Below are 17,002 nucleotides of genomic sequence, written 5' to 3'. Positions count from 1 at the left end.
CTAACTGTGGGGGTATTATTTTGTTAGTTATATCTTGTTAGTTGTTTTTTCATCTTTATTTTCATTTATGACATTGTTTAGTCTCGTTTTTGTTAAAACAATACCATTACTGGCTTAAACACATGAAGTATATGTTCAGTCCTATGTTCAGGACCACCACCAAATATGGAGGATGCGGAAAGGTCAGGGAATGACCACCGCATATCCCGGAGCAATATGGCCTTAGTTGCTAATGCTCCTAAAAACCAAACAACAAACATATCCATGACCTACTATTGGTACGGGTTACACAGCCCTGGACTGCTCGAGCACTACTATATTCCCCTTCTTCCAATAACTTTTTGCTGTTCTTAGACACTACATTTTATATCTTGTGAACGATTAGGTTGACCAAAAGCAACTTTCGAGATACTATTTTTCTGCTATCACTGACTTTTTTCATCTCCAACAAAGTTGAGTCTTCTTAATGTTACTTTGTAAGTTTTTGATTTCTCCCCTTTGCTGTTCTATTTGCCTCATTTGTTTAATTGCCAACTTGGACACCTCTACATTTCAGTAACATTGGAATATTGAGAGCTACAGTTAGAGCAGTATTTCTCAACCTTTTTGTTGCTGCAGCACACTTTTAAAGATGCTAAAATTTTTTGGCACACTATGATCTCTGTTATACTCATATATTTACAAACGGGAAGTTATTTCTGTTGGGTATATTTAATAATACACTTATTATTTGTTTTAAATGCTTTTAATATCTTTTTTTGAACATACATGAATTATATGAAATTTAAAAGAAATTTTTTATTATATTAAGCTATGCTATCATATTAAGAAATTTTTTCAACATACATGAACATACATGAAATTTAAAAGAAAATATGTAAATAATTAAAATAATTATATAAAAACAAACAAAAATACAATTATTAACATTTTAATCAGCGAGATGGTTGGGTTTGATGAGAGGCGCACAGTTTTTCAATAAGAGGATTTATTGTGGACAGGCTTATTCTCAGCTCCTCTGCTACCAACTTTAATCTTTCTCTCTCTTTTTTAGTTTAATCTTGTTAACAGCGGAAGACCCTTTTTTGCACAAGTAGGAAGTGGAAAATGGCAATAAATTTTTAATTGTCTTTTCCAAAAATCAGCACAGCGCAAATAAACGAATTTTTTGTTTGAATTAAATTTTTTATTAGAAAACTTGGATTTATTATTATTTTTTTAAAATTTGCATTTTCTGCAGCACACTTGAAGCATACTTGTGGCACACAGGTTGAGAAACACTGAGTTCCAAGCTGCAAAAATAGTTCATTTTGAAATATACCCCTCCTCCCCTTAACCAAAAAATAATTTTTGTTGTTGTTCTATCTTTATAACATTCAATAAATATTTAAATTTCAAATACTTATAACCATTCTTTTATGGAAACCTTGAATATATATAAAATGTAATATACTAATCAAAACACACACCACAAATATATTAAGGAAATGTGAATCTTGCAATGTTATCACTAACAATATTGTGTGCATGCATGCGTGTGTGTGTTATATAATTAATAATAATGATAAGTTGTAGTGTAAAATCGCAACGGCTAAAAAAATAATGTATGGTGCTGGTTTATAGATCCGGAATACTGCTAGTAATAGCAGAAATACCCAGCAACCATAATGAAATATAGATAAATAGATTAGATAAGTGTATGAGTAGGTGTGCTGACAGGTCAGCACACCTACTCATACACTTATCTAATCTATTTATCTTACCTAACTCATACACTTACCATGGAAAAAATTAAAAAAGTGTCTGAAAAATAAAAGCAGATTACATAAAATTAAATAAATTAAAAATGGTACTTATTAGCACAAATATATTTCTAAAAAAATGTGGAAAAGTCAAATTTTCTAGCATGTCTAAATACACATTACACTTTATTATTATTTTATTATTTTATTTTTTCTGTGAAGAAAAATTATCTTGTTACCTCTGTGCATATGAGTGTGATGTGCTTGTGACTGCACAATCACACTTTACCAAAGGAGTATCTCTTTAAAGTTCTAGGTGTTTGCTAGGCAAACTGGAATTCCAAATATGGCAGTTATGCCTGATTAGATTTCCTAAAATGTGAATTATTCCTTCATCAGAAAATAACTTTTCTTGAATAATCATGTCCTTCATCTGCCTTCATACATGTGAATGTAATCTCTGAGGTTCCTGACCATTCTGTACATTGAATTTCTCAACACTTCCACTCTCTTTAAATTGACTTATACCTCTTCTTGCTATATTTATGAACAGGTGTATTAATCTGAGGCTAATATGCCTCAGGCCTGATGCAGCTGAGTGGTCAGTGTGGGAACCCAGTTGTACACACATTTCAGTTGACCACAGTTTGAGTTCACATGACTGCTAAATATGGTAAATGATTGTATTCTCATCAAAAATTATTAGTTGCATGCTTCTCTGATCTATGTGGTAATGCTGGAGCTATAAACAGCAACTTTTTTTTTTTTTTTTTTTAATTCTTGCTACACTTGATCTGCACTGGCTTAATTTTATCATACTATAAAACCCTCTGTTCATTCTGTTGTATTGTTGCTACCTACCTGTGTAGCCATACAATGCATCCATGAATAAGAAACTGTTTGAATGAGGGTTTTATCATTTTCTGTGTATATAATTGTATATCAACGGTTGGGACAAATACAGAGGAATAATGGAATACCTTTAAAGCAATAGTAACACAGTACACAAATGCACATATACTATCAAAAAATACAGGAGAGATAATGACATGCAAAGAGACAAGGAGGTGGATGGACAGTCCAACAGAGTAGAAAAATTGATGGCATGGAAACAAAAAATACTGAAGCCTATAACAGCTATAAATTGATCTATAATAGTACCACAAAAAGAGTTAGGCTGGCAAAGGCTGATTGGGAAAAATAATTGGCTAAGAGAGTAAAGAATGAAGAAAAGGAGTTTTTCGCATATGTGAATACAAAAAAGAAAAGATTGAATCAAATCAGACTCTTAAATAATGGACATGGGGAAAGTTGCAGATAGCCTCCTGATGTTGCTGATGAATTTAACAGGTACTTTGCAATGAATTTTACAGATAAAAAATATTTCATGGCAAGGAGAAACTTGCAACTGAAGCCAAGCAGTATGAAATTACAGAAAATTATTTTTAAGAAAAAGTTTCAAGCCTAAACACAAGTAAGGCCTTGGGCAATGATAATATTCATACAGTAATTTTGAGGGAAACAACAAGAAGGTGCATCAAACTATTAAAATTAATTAAGGGCATTATTGAACTTAGGAGATTCCTTGAGTTGCATACAGCCAACATATTAGCAGTACATAAAGGCAGTTCTGAGAGCAAATAACTTCAAACTATTCTTAAGTTACTAATCAGAAGTAATCGGGGGGGAAACATGGAGGTAATGATTAAGACTACAACACAGGAACATCTAAACAGAAATGGTATTCTGAAGAAAATGCAGTGTAGTTTTGTAAAGAAAAAATCAGGTTCAACTAATCTAGTTATTTAAAAAAATTGCTTATAATTTGAATATAAGAAATAATTTTGACATTTATTTGGACTCTAACGAAGCATTTGACCCTATCCCACATGAATGGTTACTTTATATGGTACAAATTGTTGGTATAATTAATAAGACCCTTAGGTTGTTTGTCAGATAGCTACAGGACAGAAAGCAGAGGATTTTGATTAATAGTTACTCCTCGGATTGGGCCATTGTAGAATTGAGGTCCTGCCCAGATTGGTGATGGGAGTGCTATTGTTTCTGATTTGTCTTAAATGACATTGATGAGGGAGTACAGGACATATACAAATTTACAGCTGATATTAAGATTGGGATAATGACTCAATCTTTTTATCATCTAAGCAGTTCCATCAGGATGACATGGATAGACTTCAGGAATTGACAGAAAAGTGGCAGCTATGTTTTAATGCAGTAGAATGGGTAAGGTAAGTAGAATGGGTCTTACACTTGGGTAAGCATGCAGTGTACGTAGGCAGCAAGAAGGATGATGATGTCCTATCAGTGATTTATTGAACACTTGTTTGTCGAGATAGGTAGACTGCATTTGGAATACTATGCATAGGTTAGGAAATCTCACCTAAAAAAGACATTGAGCTTACAGAAAAGGTCCAAAGATGGGTAATGTAATGTACTTGGTAAGATTAGCAGGAAAGACTTCAGATATACTTCAGAAAGACTTCAGCTTGTTAATGAATGAGGTACATTAGGGAGGTCCGATTGACGTCTGTAAGGCTCCGAGAGGAAATAGTAAAATTATTGAAGGTGAAATTTTCATGATTATAATCAAACTAGGGGCCATAAATTCAAATTTCAAGGAAACAGTTTTAGACTAGATTGTAGAGAGTTTTTTGGGATAAGCTGCCAAAGTTTCTAGTATTTTGACCAAACAACTCCATTCCAAACTTTGCTTGGTTTAATGTATAAAGTGAAAGAAGAAAAGTAAAAACATTAATTGCTACATGATGTTATTAAATCATAGGGGTAGGCCATCTTGCTGGAAGATGATGTTAGCAAGTCATTAAAAATATGGAAAAGCCTAATTTTCTAGCATGTCCAGTGTGCATTACTCTTTTTAGTACATCACAAACCATGAAGTATGAATGGCATAATTAAACTGGCTTTTGGGAACATTAGATATTAGATTACTGTACATTAGATACTGTACTATTACTATACATGTATACTATTACTCGACAAACTATACATACTATACATATCTACTATTACTTGACAAACCATGAAAAAAAATAAAATGCAATAAAATTTTTCAGAACTGCAGAGTACCAGCATATAAAATAACGTATGATAAGTAATGTGCAACTGATATAATTTAAAATTTAGTATGCATGCTAAGTACATTTCTGATATAAGTTGCTTCCATGGGTAGTTGAAGATCACGGATTAGGATCAGCACACCTATATAGGTAGAGAAATTAGCTGGATCAGCACACCTTATAGGGAGGGGAAACACATAGAGTAGGTTTTTGTTTATTTTTTGATGGTGTAGCAAAAGCCTAGGGTTTCTTTGCACCAAATTGCTAATTCTGATATTTAATTATGAAATAAGGACATTCACTTATAGACCTCTTATATTACTACATTATGGATTTGTATTCTACAAGACTATTTTTAGGTGCCTTAACATATATGCATAATGTGCCTATTGTCTTGGCGCCTCCGTAGCCAGGTGGGAAGGAGTAGCAGTGCGTAGTACACGCTTCTTGATTAGACTGGGGTTCGAACCCGTCACCACCAAATACGGAGGATGCGGAAAGGTCAGGGAATGACCACCGCATATCCCGGAGCAATATGGCCTTAGTTGCTAATGCTCCTAAAAACCAAATAACAAACAACAAACAGCCTATTGTCTTCACTGTATCCATCTGTCTCAGTCCTTCTGTCAGCATGTGTTAACTTAGCTCATAGTGGATGGATTTTTAAAAATATTTGTCAGGCCATCCCATTTCATTAAAAATGGGATGGCCTGACAAAAAAAACTTTCATTAAAAATTAGAAATCCAGCAGTTATTATTTTTTTGTTTTTTCCTGTCCACATATTATAACTCAGCTCTCACTGGATGGATTTTTATAAAATTTTATACTTGGGCCTTATGGAAAGATTTGTTGAACCATTCCAAATTTCATTAAAAACAAACTAATAGAAATCCAGCAGTTCACAAAACTTTATATTTAGATCTTTCAGAAATCTGGCAATTATTTATTTTTTGTCATACATAGCACATAGGCTATCCATATGTTACATATTTTAGCTGAAGCACTGAATATTATGTTTGCTGCCAAGCACTGGACAAAAGAATGAATCAACATTGTGGCAGATGCATGAAAATGAAATATTCTCAGTTTGCACATAAAAGTTGTTGGTTTTTGCTCTTTTTTTGTTATAAATCATGAATTATTACTGTTTGCTAATGTGCCTGAAATGTAACATACTGCATACATTAACTAACTTGTTTTCTGTTGTTCTTTAATATAGTGCAAATAAGTGCAGTTTTAATTTTCCTTATTTTATTTATTACCAACTTTTTTAATTAATTATGTTATGTTAATTCCGAATTTGGACACAAATAAAACAATGAAATTTCAATTGACAATGAAATTTCAGTTGACAATGAAATTTAATCTTATTAAATTTCATTGTCAATTGAATTGTACTTTTTTTAACTAAATAAATATAGCGACCTAGTTATTACAAATGTAACATCATAAATTAATACATATAAGTTGACAGGGGATGAGAAATTCAATACCGAAATACATATATATATAGTGTTATAACTGCATTGGGATATAGGTTTAGGGTTATATTTTGTATTGGAATTTTATTGAACTTGAATAGAAATCATGACTCAGACCAGAGCAGCAAAGCAAAAGGCTCAAACTAGTGGAAGTGCTGTGGCTCGGGGAGAACTGAGGGGGGGCGGTTGTCCTCTGAATCACAGTCTATTGAAATGCACTGCTTGTTTGATGTTTGTAGAGCAATCGGGAATGGGACATGATGTTGCCAAGGGGAATGTCTTGTGTGTGCACGATGTAAGGAGTGCAAGGAAATCAGGTGCCAACTCGGCATTGTTATGGGCTTATATGAAAGCTTGAAGGACAGGGTGGATGCCCCCGAAGGATTTAAATTTAGGGGCCCATTAAGCTCTCACTGCCCACATCAATGCCACAGCTTACACCTGAACATCACACAACACAGAGGCAACCCCCAAGGCAGAATGCGCTGGTCCCAAAGGAACTAGTTGTTGTAGGTGACTCTATTGTCAGGGAAACGGGGAACATACTGTGCAAAAAGGATAGATGGAACAGGACCAGTGTATGTCTGCCAGGGGCAAAGGTTGATGACGTTGTAGGGCAGATATCATCCTTTTAAGGGCACAAAGGGTGATATTGTTGTACACGATGGCACTAATGATATTAAGAATAGGAGACCAGTAGAATTACTTAACAAGTACAAGACAATGCTGAAAAAATGCCGTGAGTTAGGATTGAATTTGAAAGCGTCTGCAATTCTGCCCAGACACGATAGGAGGGAGTATATGATGAGAGCCTTGTCGATCAATTCGGCCCTGGAAAGATTGTGCAAGGCTCAAGGGGTAGAATTTTCTCAGCCTGGTCTGTGCCTGTTAACAGGAGAGACCGCTTCTACAGGGATGGGATACACTTAAATAGAAAGGGTGCAAGAATATTTGCTGATGCTATCGAGGCAGAGTTAGGTGGGTCGGAAAACAGCTAGCTAGGGGGGGATACACGGACAAATAGATTAACAGTAGCCGCTGGCAGAGGTAAAAGTGATTCTTCCGCTACTTCTATTGAAATGCAATTGAACAGCAACCTGGAAAGCAAGGCAATGCTGGGAGTCATAGTGGAACAAGTAAATACATGGGCTGTGTTAGGATAACTAAGAGCAGAAACAGTTGCATGTATACTTGCATGTACACCAATGCTAGGAGTATAGTTAATACATTTGATGAGCTTGAAGTGCTAGTCAAGACATCAAAGACAGATATTGTTGGGGTATCAGAGACATGGTGTGACACAGACATAAGCAGTGCAGAACTGGAATTTGGAGGTAGTGTGTACAGAAAGGATAGACAGGACAGGAAGGGACGAGGGGTTATGCTGTGTTAGTTAAGAAACATGTAAAATCTAAGGAAGTGCATCCAATTGATATGGGTGGACAATGCAGTGTTGAGTCTGTTTGGTGTGACATAAGCACTGGGAAAGGAAAAATGAGAGTAGGTGTGTGTTATAGGCCTAATGAATCTGATGAGTATAATGAGAAATTGTGCAGAGAAATAGAGTAGGCCAGTAAATTAGAGTGTCTTATAATGGGGGATTTTAATTTCCCGGATATTGACTGGAATTTGTGGGTTGGTCTCTCACACACTAGCAAGACTTTTGTGGATTTATTGGATGATTGTTTTCTACAACAGCATGTTCAAGAGGCAACTAGAGGGAGTAATACTCTTGATCTGATTATCAGTAGTGATTCTTCATGCATCAAGAATCTGCAGATAAAGGAACCACTAGGTGGCAGTGATCGCAGTGTACTGAAGTGGGATTTACTCAAAGAGGTAACTACCATCAAGGGTAAAAGGAAGTGTTTTTGCTTTCGTAAAGGTGACTACGGTGGTCTGAGACAGTATTTAAATTCTATACAGTGGAACCAACTGATGAAGTTACCAACAGAAAATTCAAAATGGGAAGCATTCAAAGAATTAATCTTGGAAGCTACTAGGCTTTTCATATCAACAAAGAAATATTGTTCAAGATTTAGGCCTAAATGGATGTCAGATGAACTAATTAGACATGTGACAGAGAAGAAAAATGCATGGGATACATATAAATTAGAAGCCTATGATAGATATAAGCTGGTCTGTAACCAAGTTACAAAGGAGGTTAGGCAGGCGAAGGCAGATTACGAGAAATCTTTGGCAAAGGATGCAAAGAAAAACAGCAAAGAGTTCTCTACTTATGTAAACTCTAGAAGGAAGGAGATGAATCAGATTGGTCCACTTGATATCGATGGTTCAACTGTTGATGATCCTGCTCAGGTAGCTAACCAACTAAATGAATATTTTGCATCAATATTCACACATGAGGAGTTATTCAGGGAAGGGAATTCCAGAGGTGTATTCAACTCTGGCAGTAAGCTAGATAATCTTGTTATAACTGAGAGTAAAGTGGAGGAGAAATTGTTGAAGATAAACACAAGAAAGGCACCTGGGGTGGATGGAATCTATCCAGTTATATTAAAGGAGGCAGCAAAGGAAGTAAGCAAACCCTTAGCCATAATTATGAGAGCTTCCCTGGACTCAGGGGAGGTACCCATGGACTGGATATGTACAAATGTGACCCCAATCCACAAAGGAGGATCAAAGGGAAGACATAGGTAATTATAGACCTGTTAGTTTAACTTCTGTTCCAGGGAAATTAATGGAGGCACTGGTTAAAGAAGCATTGCGGGATCACCTAAACAAGACTTCAGTTATAGCTCGGACACAGCATGGGTTTGTTAAGGGGAAGCCTTGTCTTCCTATTTTGATTGGATACTATGATGTAGTCACAAAAGAACTGGATGCAAAGAATAATTTTGATATCATATATTTGGATCTTAGAAAGGCCTTTGACACTGTTGCACATGGAAGACTGCTGCACAAATTGGAGCAGTGTGGCATTGGAGGCAAATTGGTGCTATGGATAAAGGGATGGTTGAGTGGGAGAAGACAGAGAGTGGTAATGAATGGACACTGCTCATGGACTGATGTTATTAGTGGAGTCCCTCAGGGTTCAGTGTTGGGTCCATTGTTGTTTTCTGTATTTATAAATGATATTGATGATAGTAAAGCAGGCTTAATGTCCAAGTTTGCAGACGATACGAAGGTTGGCAGGGTTGTTAATGACACTAATGACAGTACACTGCTGCAACAGGATCTAGAAAAGTTGAGCAGATGGGCTGAGAGGTGGCAAATGAAGTTTAACATTGACAAATGTAAAGTTCTACATATGGGAAGCAGTAATCACAGAATAACATATCAACTCTGTGGTACCACACTGACAGTGGTAGAGAATGAAAAAGACCTGGGGGTAATTGTTTAGGCAGATATGAAGTTTTCTGAGCAGTGCAGACAGTCTGCAAGAGTATCTCATGGTATCTTGTCAATGATATATAGGAAGTTTTCTAACAGGGATAAGGAGGTGATTATCCCCTTGTATAAGGCAATGGTCAGGCCACTATTCAAGGTGTGGTCCAACAGCTCTACATCCTTCTTAAAATGAGGCCTCCAGACCTGTATACAGGTCTGGAGGCCTCATTTTAAGAAGGATGTAGAGCTGTTCAGAAAGTAAACAAAATAGATGGGTAGTAGGGTTGTTGGGAGAAGTGACTCATAATTAGATATCTGTTATGAGAGCCTGTTATTACATTTATACACATTAATGATAATTTATAGCCAGATGTATCTTTTATTATCTTTATTTAATATTAGTATTAGCCATATGGTGCAAGCTCAAGGCTTTTACTACATAAGACAGCAAAAAAAATAAAAATAAAAATAATAATACTAGGGGGTTTTCCTCCTGCTCGCTGCACTCACTTCTTTTAAGTATAAAATAAAATGAAATACTTACAGAAGCTTTTGACACTGTGTGTGACTTTTCCTCAGCTATGAATACATAAATATGTTACGATATCTATATAATATTGATGTAGATACACCATAGACAACTCTTAAAGAAAACCTACAATTGTAGTGTGAAAGGCATCATTTCATCTATAACTCATATTGTGCTCATCCTTCACAATGAGTTTCCATGTATTGCACAACCCATGTATTGGTGGGTGCCTTTCACACTACGATTGTAGTTTTTCTTTAAGAGTTATCTATAGAGTATCTACACCGATATTATATAGATATAGAATCTTAAACTCTTAAAATATTATGCCTTGTTGCATTTAGTTTATTAAAATAAATACGTTACATATGGAAATCAAGAATGGTACCATGTGGTCATGTTAGATAAACATAGCGTGTGGCCACGCTTGAATAGCAGCTTGTTTTACCACAGTAAAACAAGCTTCTGTTATGTATTACAAATAACTTGCATCCCTCTTCTCCCAGTGGCTTAATAAATATCATATTCACTCTTGTATATAAAGAAAATAAACTACTTGTTTGATTCCCTCTCATGTAGATACTTATGCAATCCAGTCTAAACCTCTTACCCCATAATTTGAATTTTGTAAATTTAATTCATATTTTCTAAACCTAATTCTGCTAATTTACATTGTTTTGTATCATGTAAACTATTATATATATTTTTTTGATTTAAATGCTATAAAATTAATTCTTACCTTAATAACAGCTCTTACAAGAGGCACATTGAATACTTTGAGGATATGATGACTCAGGCGGAAATGGCTGTAGGCATTTCCTGTGGGAGTCATGAGTTCATTGCTTACATAACCTATATCATGTATTCAAAGGTTGATCTAGTTGATAATCATTCTCTCTCTCTCTCTCTCTCTCTCTCTCTCTCTCTCTCTCTCTCTCTCTCTCTCTCTCTCTCTCTCAATTGATGATTCTTTTCTTTGTTTCCAATGTAAGGGGTTACCAATCTCAAATTAAAACTTTATTCATTGCTAGATGAATTTGATTCACTAAGAAATTGGTACTTTCCCTTGAGACAAATGTAACTGGGAACTTGTTTGGGGCCTCACAATTCTAGTTACTTGAACAGAAATAATTCACTTTAACTGTAGCAATAATGATATGGTTAAAGAACATTTTAGTTTTATTGAGAGATTCCATTTCCAGGGAAGTGGGTAACTTTTTTTATAAGGATAGGTGGACTAGAATTAGGGTGTGTCTGCTAGGAGCAATTTGATAATACCAACAGATTATAAAATTTTATGGGGGAAGGATAAAGAAGGCCTTATCATTCATGTTGTGTCTAATGATTTTAAATGTGTACACAGGCTGAAGATTTGTTGGATAAATATAGTGCCATGCTGAAAAAAATGCTACAAGCTATGTCGGAGTGTATATGTGGCTATTGTCCTGACGAGGCATGATAGGAGGGATGATATGGTGCAAGGAATTTCTTTATTTTTCTTTATATAAAGTAGCCTCTTTTATGACAATCAGTATGGAGAAACATCTTTTATAAAGATGTTGATGGTTATCTGAATTCACCAGACAGTTTTTATATGTGTAGATAGTTAAATACCAAAATTACATCAATATATAATAAAAATGGTTAAACACACTTATCTCTTCTTTTTATGCCACTTGGGCAATCAAGACAGAAACTGGGTACTACATGAAAATCAATATATATAAGACTATACATAACTTACAAATTTATCATATCATATAATCACTGCAATGCTTAATTTTTTACATGAAAAAGATAGCCACCTTTAACATTAAACTACATGTATATCCATTTGTCAATGCTCTGAGGAGCATGCTGGTGAATTAAATCACCTTCCATCACTCCCAATCTCAAGATAGGATGCATTAGAACATTAAAAATGTAGGATGCATTAGAACATGTTGTTTAGATGTAGTCTATCTACCCTCATCAATGAAATACCCAAAGAAATTATTACTGTTTACTGGCTTAAAATTATAGTAATTCACTCTTGTAATTTAGATATGTTGGAGGTCCTATAAGATACTGAGATTGTTCTAAAATTTTTGGCCAGTCAGTGATACTATATAAAGATCTATAAAAAAAGAAATATATTGAAATTAATATTAGTTTTTAATATAAATATAAACATAATATAAAAATGTAAACATTTAATAAAGATAAAAGACATGTGCATACATTTTTAGTTAGTTCATTGGGATTATTTTTGTTTGTTTTAGTGTTCGTTCTCCTCAATGGCTGCGAGGCAAGTGGTGGACCTTGAAGAGACATGTGGTAAATGCCAATATACTAACCTTTCAAGGTAAATAAATGTAATTAAACTAAGGTGGAAAAGGGAAAAATACTTCTGTATTGGGTTTTTTTAGAAAGTGTATTAATAAATATTTCCTTTCAAAAAGATTGGTAGGTTTGCAGTTACATTGAATATGTGGATTATCCATTTATTACACAACCCATTGGTCATGCAGATAACTATGTGAAAAATATATGCAGATAACTATGTCAAAAGAGCACATAATCATTAGATATAGAATGAGATATTTTTAGACAGGTAGCAGAAGGCATTTTCATTTTGACAGCAGTGGTATTTGAGAAGCAGTATAGCATTTATTATTGTGTAACATAGGTTTCCTCAAGAAGAGTGTGTTTATTTTGGAACATTACCTTGCATCCAAATAATTTTTGTAGTGCTAAGAGACATTCAGTAAAAATATCCAAGCAGGCCTGTACTAAATAAGACAGAAGCAAAACATTAAGAACCCATAACTATTCCAGAACATTACGTGGACTAGACTAAGCATTAATAGACAGGAACATGAATTACACTATGTTGTTGAAAAGCAATAATTTATTATCACTGATAGTTCTGAATTTTCTTAAAAACTCTGTCTTACAAGTTAAACACTAATTTATCAATGTACCTTTGTGTACTGCACAACTTTACTTCAGAATTTGAGTGCTTTTCTTCAGAATTTGAGTGCTATTGGTTAAAATTGTAGTCAGTTTCTGACATTATTATTATTATGTGTTTGTTGTATGGTCAGGAATTTTTGGTCTATCGCTGATTTGAATTCTGAGAATCTAAAAGTCAGAGTCAGAGATATTGTTGTAAAATGTGGCATATTCTCAGTAGTGTTACTGTTCCATTTTAGTAGTGTTAATGTTCCATTTTGTAGCCATTTCTAGTTGTTTCTATTGTTAATTTTACCTTTGATATTCTTTTGTATTGCAAACTTCTGATGAAAGCAATCTAAACAGGCCAAACAAGCTGATAATTCTAGACATGTTATTCTCACTTGTGTACAAAGTCTTCATGTTTTTCTCTTCTAGCTTGAATAAAGCAATTTGCTTGTTTTCTTTAAATTTTATGCCAATGTTTGAAAATCTGACCATTGAACATACCTCACATCCATGTGAGGTATGTTCTATCCATGTTACTTCTAGATATATTGAAGAATATTATGTGCAAATTTATTTTACCAGCCATTTTAAAATCTTCCACTTCCATTTTGGAAATTGATTACCATAGCAGATTAAATCAGAAGGATGATTCTGACAGGAATTTCTACTGCTAAGATTGTGGAGAGTCTAAAACAAGAGAAGATTCTGTTCTTTTGCTCAGTAAGGAAGTACTTTATGGCTGCATGTGACTATGTGGTGCACAAGTTCCCATTGAAAAATATTCTTATAAATGCTGAGGTAGCACAAATTTTATCAGTTGGTAGTGCATTATTTTAAAATTTTAAAAATTTTTTGAGGACAAGTTTCCAGTACTTCTAAGTGTATTAAAGATAAATAAATAATGTTTTTCAGCATTGGTTCTGTCATTTTCATTGTGAAAACTTACTAGATGCTATTATGAAAGAAGAAAATTGATGTACAGTGGTCAAGGAACATTGAAATATAACAAATTGTCCCAAGTTATGATTTTCCATTTTAAAAATTTCTCACTGCAGTGCCTAGCTTGAGAAAATATTTAGCCAAATTAGAAAAACAAAAACTAAGTTCAGATCTTCTCTTTCTGGTTAAGCTTTGTAAATGCTCTTGACAGCCAATCTAGATAGCACAGCTATTGCTATGAACAAAAATTTGACTCAACATTTCTGAAGAGGGCAAAGTTCTGTAACAATATCTTTCTTGAGGCAATCAAAATTAATAGAGATGATGTCTAATAGAATATTCAAACAAATTCACAGACAGAAAAATGTTAAGTAAGCTAAAGTTTGAAAACATACTCTACTAGTAAACAATCCTATTGCTGTATTTTAATATAAAATGTATTTTGCCAGTGAAATTTAATTTTTAGTGCACTGTGCACTTCAAAAAATCTCCTGCTCTTTTTCTGAAAAAAAATCTCGTTTTCCTTCCGCTTACAAATGTCTGAATTTCCAGCTTTTTGAAAGTCAAAAGTTGGCAGCTATGAGCATAGAACATACTACTGTACATCACCTGGGAATAGTTAGTGTAGTATTTTTAATTTAAATTTAGGCTAAAATCATGCCCCAGAGCAGAAAATCAAAGAGCTCAAAGTAATGGAATGCTCTGGCTCAGGAGAGAACTGCTGAGGATAGTTCTCCTATGAATCAGAACTTTACAATGAGCCCTACTTGTTGCTCATTGTTTGTGAAGCCTCCTTTATTGGAAAGTGATACAGCTAAATGGGGATGTTTATGTGTTTTCCTTGTGAGGAGATTAAGAGCAAATTTAGTGTTCTGATTAGTGAATATGAGAGCTTGTAGAACAGGGTCAATGTCCTTAAAAGAATTAAAACAAGGAGCTCATCAAGCACTCAGCTGCCCACGTTAATGCTAGAGCCTTCACTCATGCAGCAGACAATACAGCAAAATTCCCAAATGCAGAATGCATTAGTCTCATGGAAGTATTATAGGTATTGCTAATGACTATTTTCAGGGAAATGGGAAATATATTTTGCAAAAAAGGATCAGTGAAATAAGACCAGGGTATGTCTGCCAGGGGGAAAAGTTTATAATGATCTAGAATGGTTATATTTTAAGGGTACAAAAGATGACCTGATTGTTTTGCCCATTCCTCAGATAAATGGGGCGCCTCCGTAGCCAGGTGGGCAGGAGCAGCAGTGCGTAGCACACGCTTCTTGATTAGACTGGGGTTCAAGCCCGTGACCACCAAATACGGAGGATGTGGAAAGGTCAGGTAATGACCACCGCATATCCCTGGAGCAATATGGCCTTAGTTGCTAATGCTCCTAAAAAAAACCAAATAACAACAATGATAGTTGGAATTGTGTGGTTTTTACGTTATTATGGATTGAAACGTTATTTATAACGTAACGTTATTACGTTATTTATACGATTGAAATATTCAATCATATAAAAAATAAATAAATTTTTAGAATCTTCTCTTCATTCCTTTTTTTTAAGCTTCGTAAACTTGTTACTCCACGCGAATCGTGTTAGTTGCAATTTGTGTGTGTGCTGTTAAAAAATGCTTATGCATGCAATCGTGAAATTTATAATTAAAAGAAAAGATTATCTTGGAAACAAATGCCTCTTGAAACATTTCTACAGAAGACGACTCCTTGTGCAACAAACCAACAAGTGCCAAGCCAATAATGAGTGATCGACAAGTGTGCATTTAGTCAATGATGATGAAGAATAAACATTCTTTAACATTTGTAAGTCTTAAATAATTTCTCTATTATTATAATTTGCTTGATTTTACAGGCTATGTTTTAATTTCATTGTTGAGAACGTATCCCCTATTTTTAACCCTATGTCTATGGGGAAATAAATTCTCGCTTTACGAGCGCTCTAGGAACGAATTAAGTTGTAAAGTCGAGAACTACCTGTATTTACTGATGCTATAGAGGCAGTGTTAGGCAGGATATAAAACTTCTGGCTTGGAGGGGATACACAGACTAATGGATTAATTGCAACCACAGTCAGAGGTGAAAATGATGCTTGCACTGCTTCTGTTGAGATATGCAGCAGCCTGGAAGGCAAGGTGTTTGGAATTACAAGGCCTGCTAAGGGTCATCATGGGACATGCAAATACATGGTCTCTGTTAGAGTTACTAAGAGCAAACATAGGTGCATATATACTTACATGCACGTTAATACTACAAGTATAGTAAACAAATTTGATGAATTTGAAGTGTCAGTTAAGTCATATAATGTGTACATTAAAAAATCCACATTATATAACTTTAAAGAGATATCAGAAACATGGTGCCATTTGGACATAGGGGATGTGGAATTTGAATACAGTGAATACAATGTGTATAGAAGGGGAGAATTATACTCTTGGTTAAGAAGCACATAGAATCTAAGGTACGGCACCTGGTTGCCGATTGTGATGTTGAGTCAGTTTGATGTGACATAAGCACTGGGGAAAACAAAAAAGAGAGTAGTGGTCTGCTATAGGCCAAACAAACAGAATGAACCAGTAAATCAGAATGTCTTATAATGGAGGATTTTCACTTTTCAGATATTGAATTGAACTTTTGGATCAGTCACTCACACAGTACCAAGGCGCCTCCGTAGCCAGGTGGGAAGGAGCAGCAGTGCGTAGCACACGCTTCTTGATTAGACCGGGGTTCGAGCCCGTCACCACCAAATGCGGAGGATGCGGAAAGGTCATGGAATGACCACCGCATATCCCGGAGCAATATGGCCTTAGTTGCTAATGCTCCTAAAAAAAAAAACCAAAAAAAAAAAAAAAAAAAAAAACACAGTACCAGAACTTTTCTGAATTTATTGGATGACCATTTTTTATATCAG

The 17,002-nt window shown here is 34.8% G+C and overlaps 1 protein-coding gene across 1 annotated transcript in view; it reads left to right on the top strand.

Moving 5' to 3' along the window:
- Window positions 1-17,002, top strand: part of LOC150086899 (cyclin-D-binding Myb-like transcription factor 1) — a 189,403-nt gene that overhangs the window by 128,022 nt on the left and 44,379 nt on the right. The window contains exon 11 of the mRNA XM_090371671.1: window positions 12,464-12,546. Coding sequence (XP_090227797.1) covers window positions 12,464-12,546 — 83 coding nt within the window. The remainder of the gene's footprint in view (window positions 1-12,463; window positions 12,547-17,002) is intronic.

The sequence above is a fragment of the Mastigoproctus giganteus genome, chromosome 4 (assembly GCF_048544385.1).
Source record: "Mastigoproctus giganteus isolate SK-2022 chromosome 4, ASM4854438v1, whole genome shotgun sequence".
Taxonomy (NCBI): domain Eukaryota; kingdom Metazoa; phylum Arthropoda; class Arachnida; order Uropygi; family Thelyphonidae; genus Mastigoproctus; species Mastigoproctus giganteus.
The sequence above is the reverse complement of the archived record's forward strand: the minus strand, read 5'-3'. Positions and strand labels throughout refer to the sequence as shown.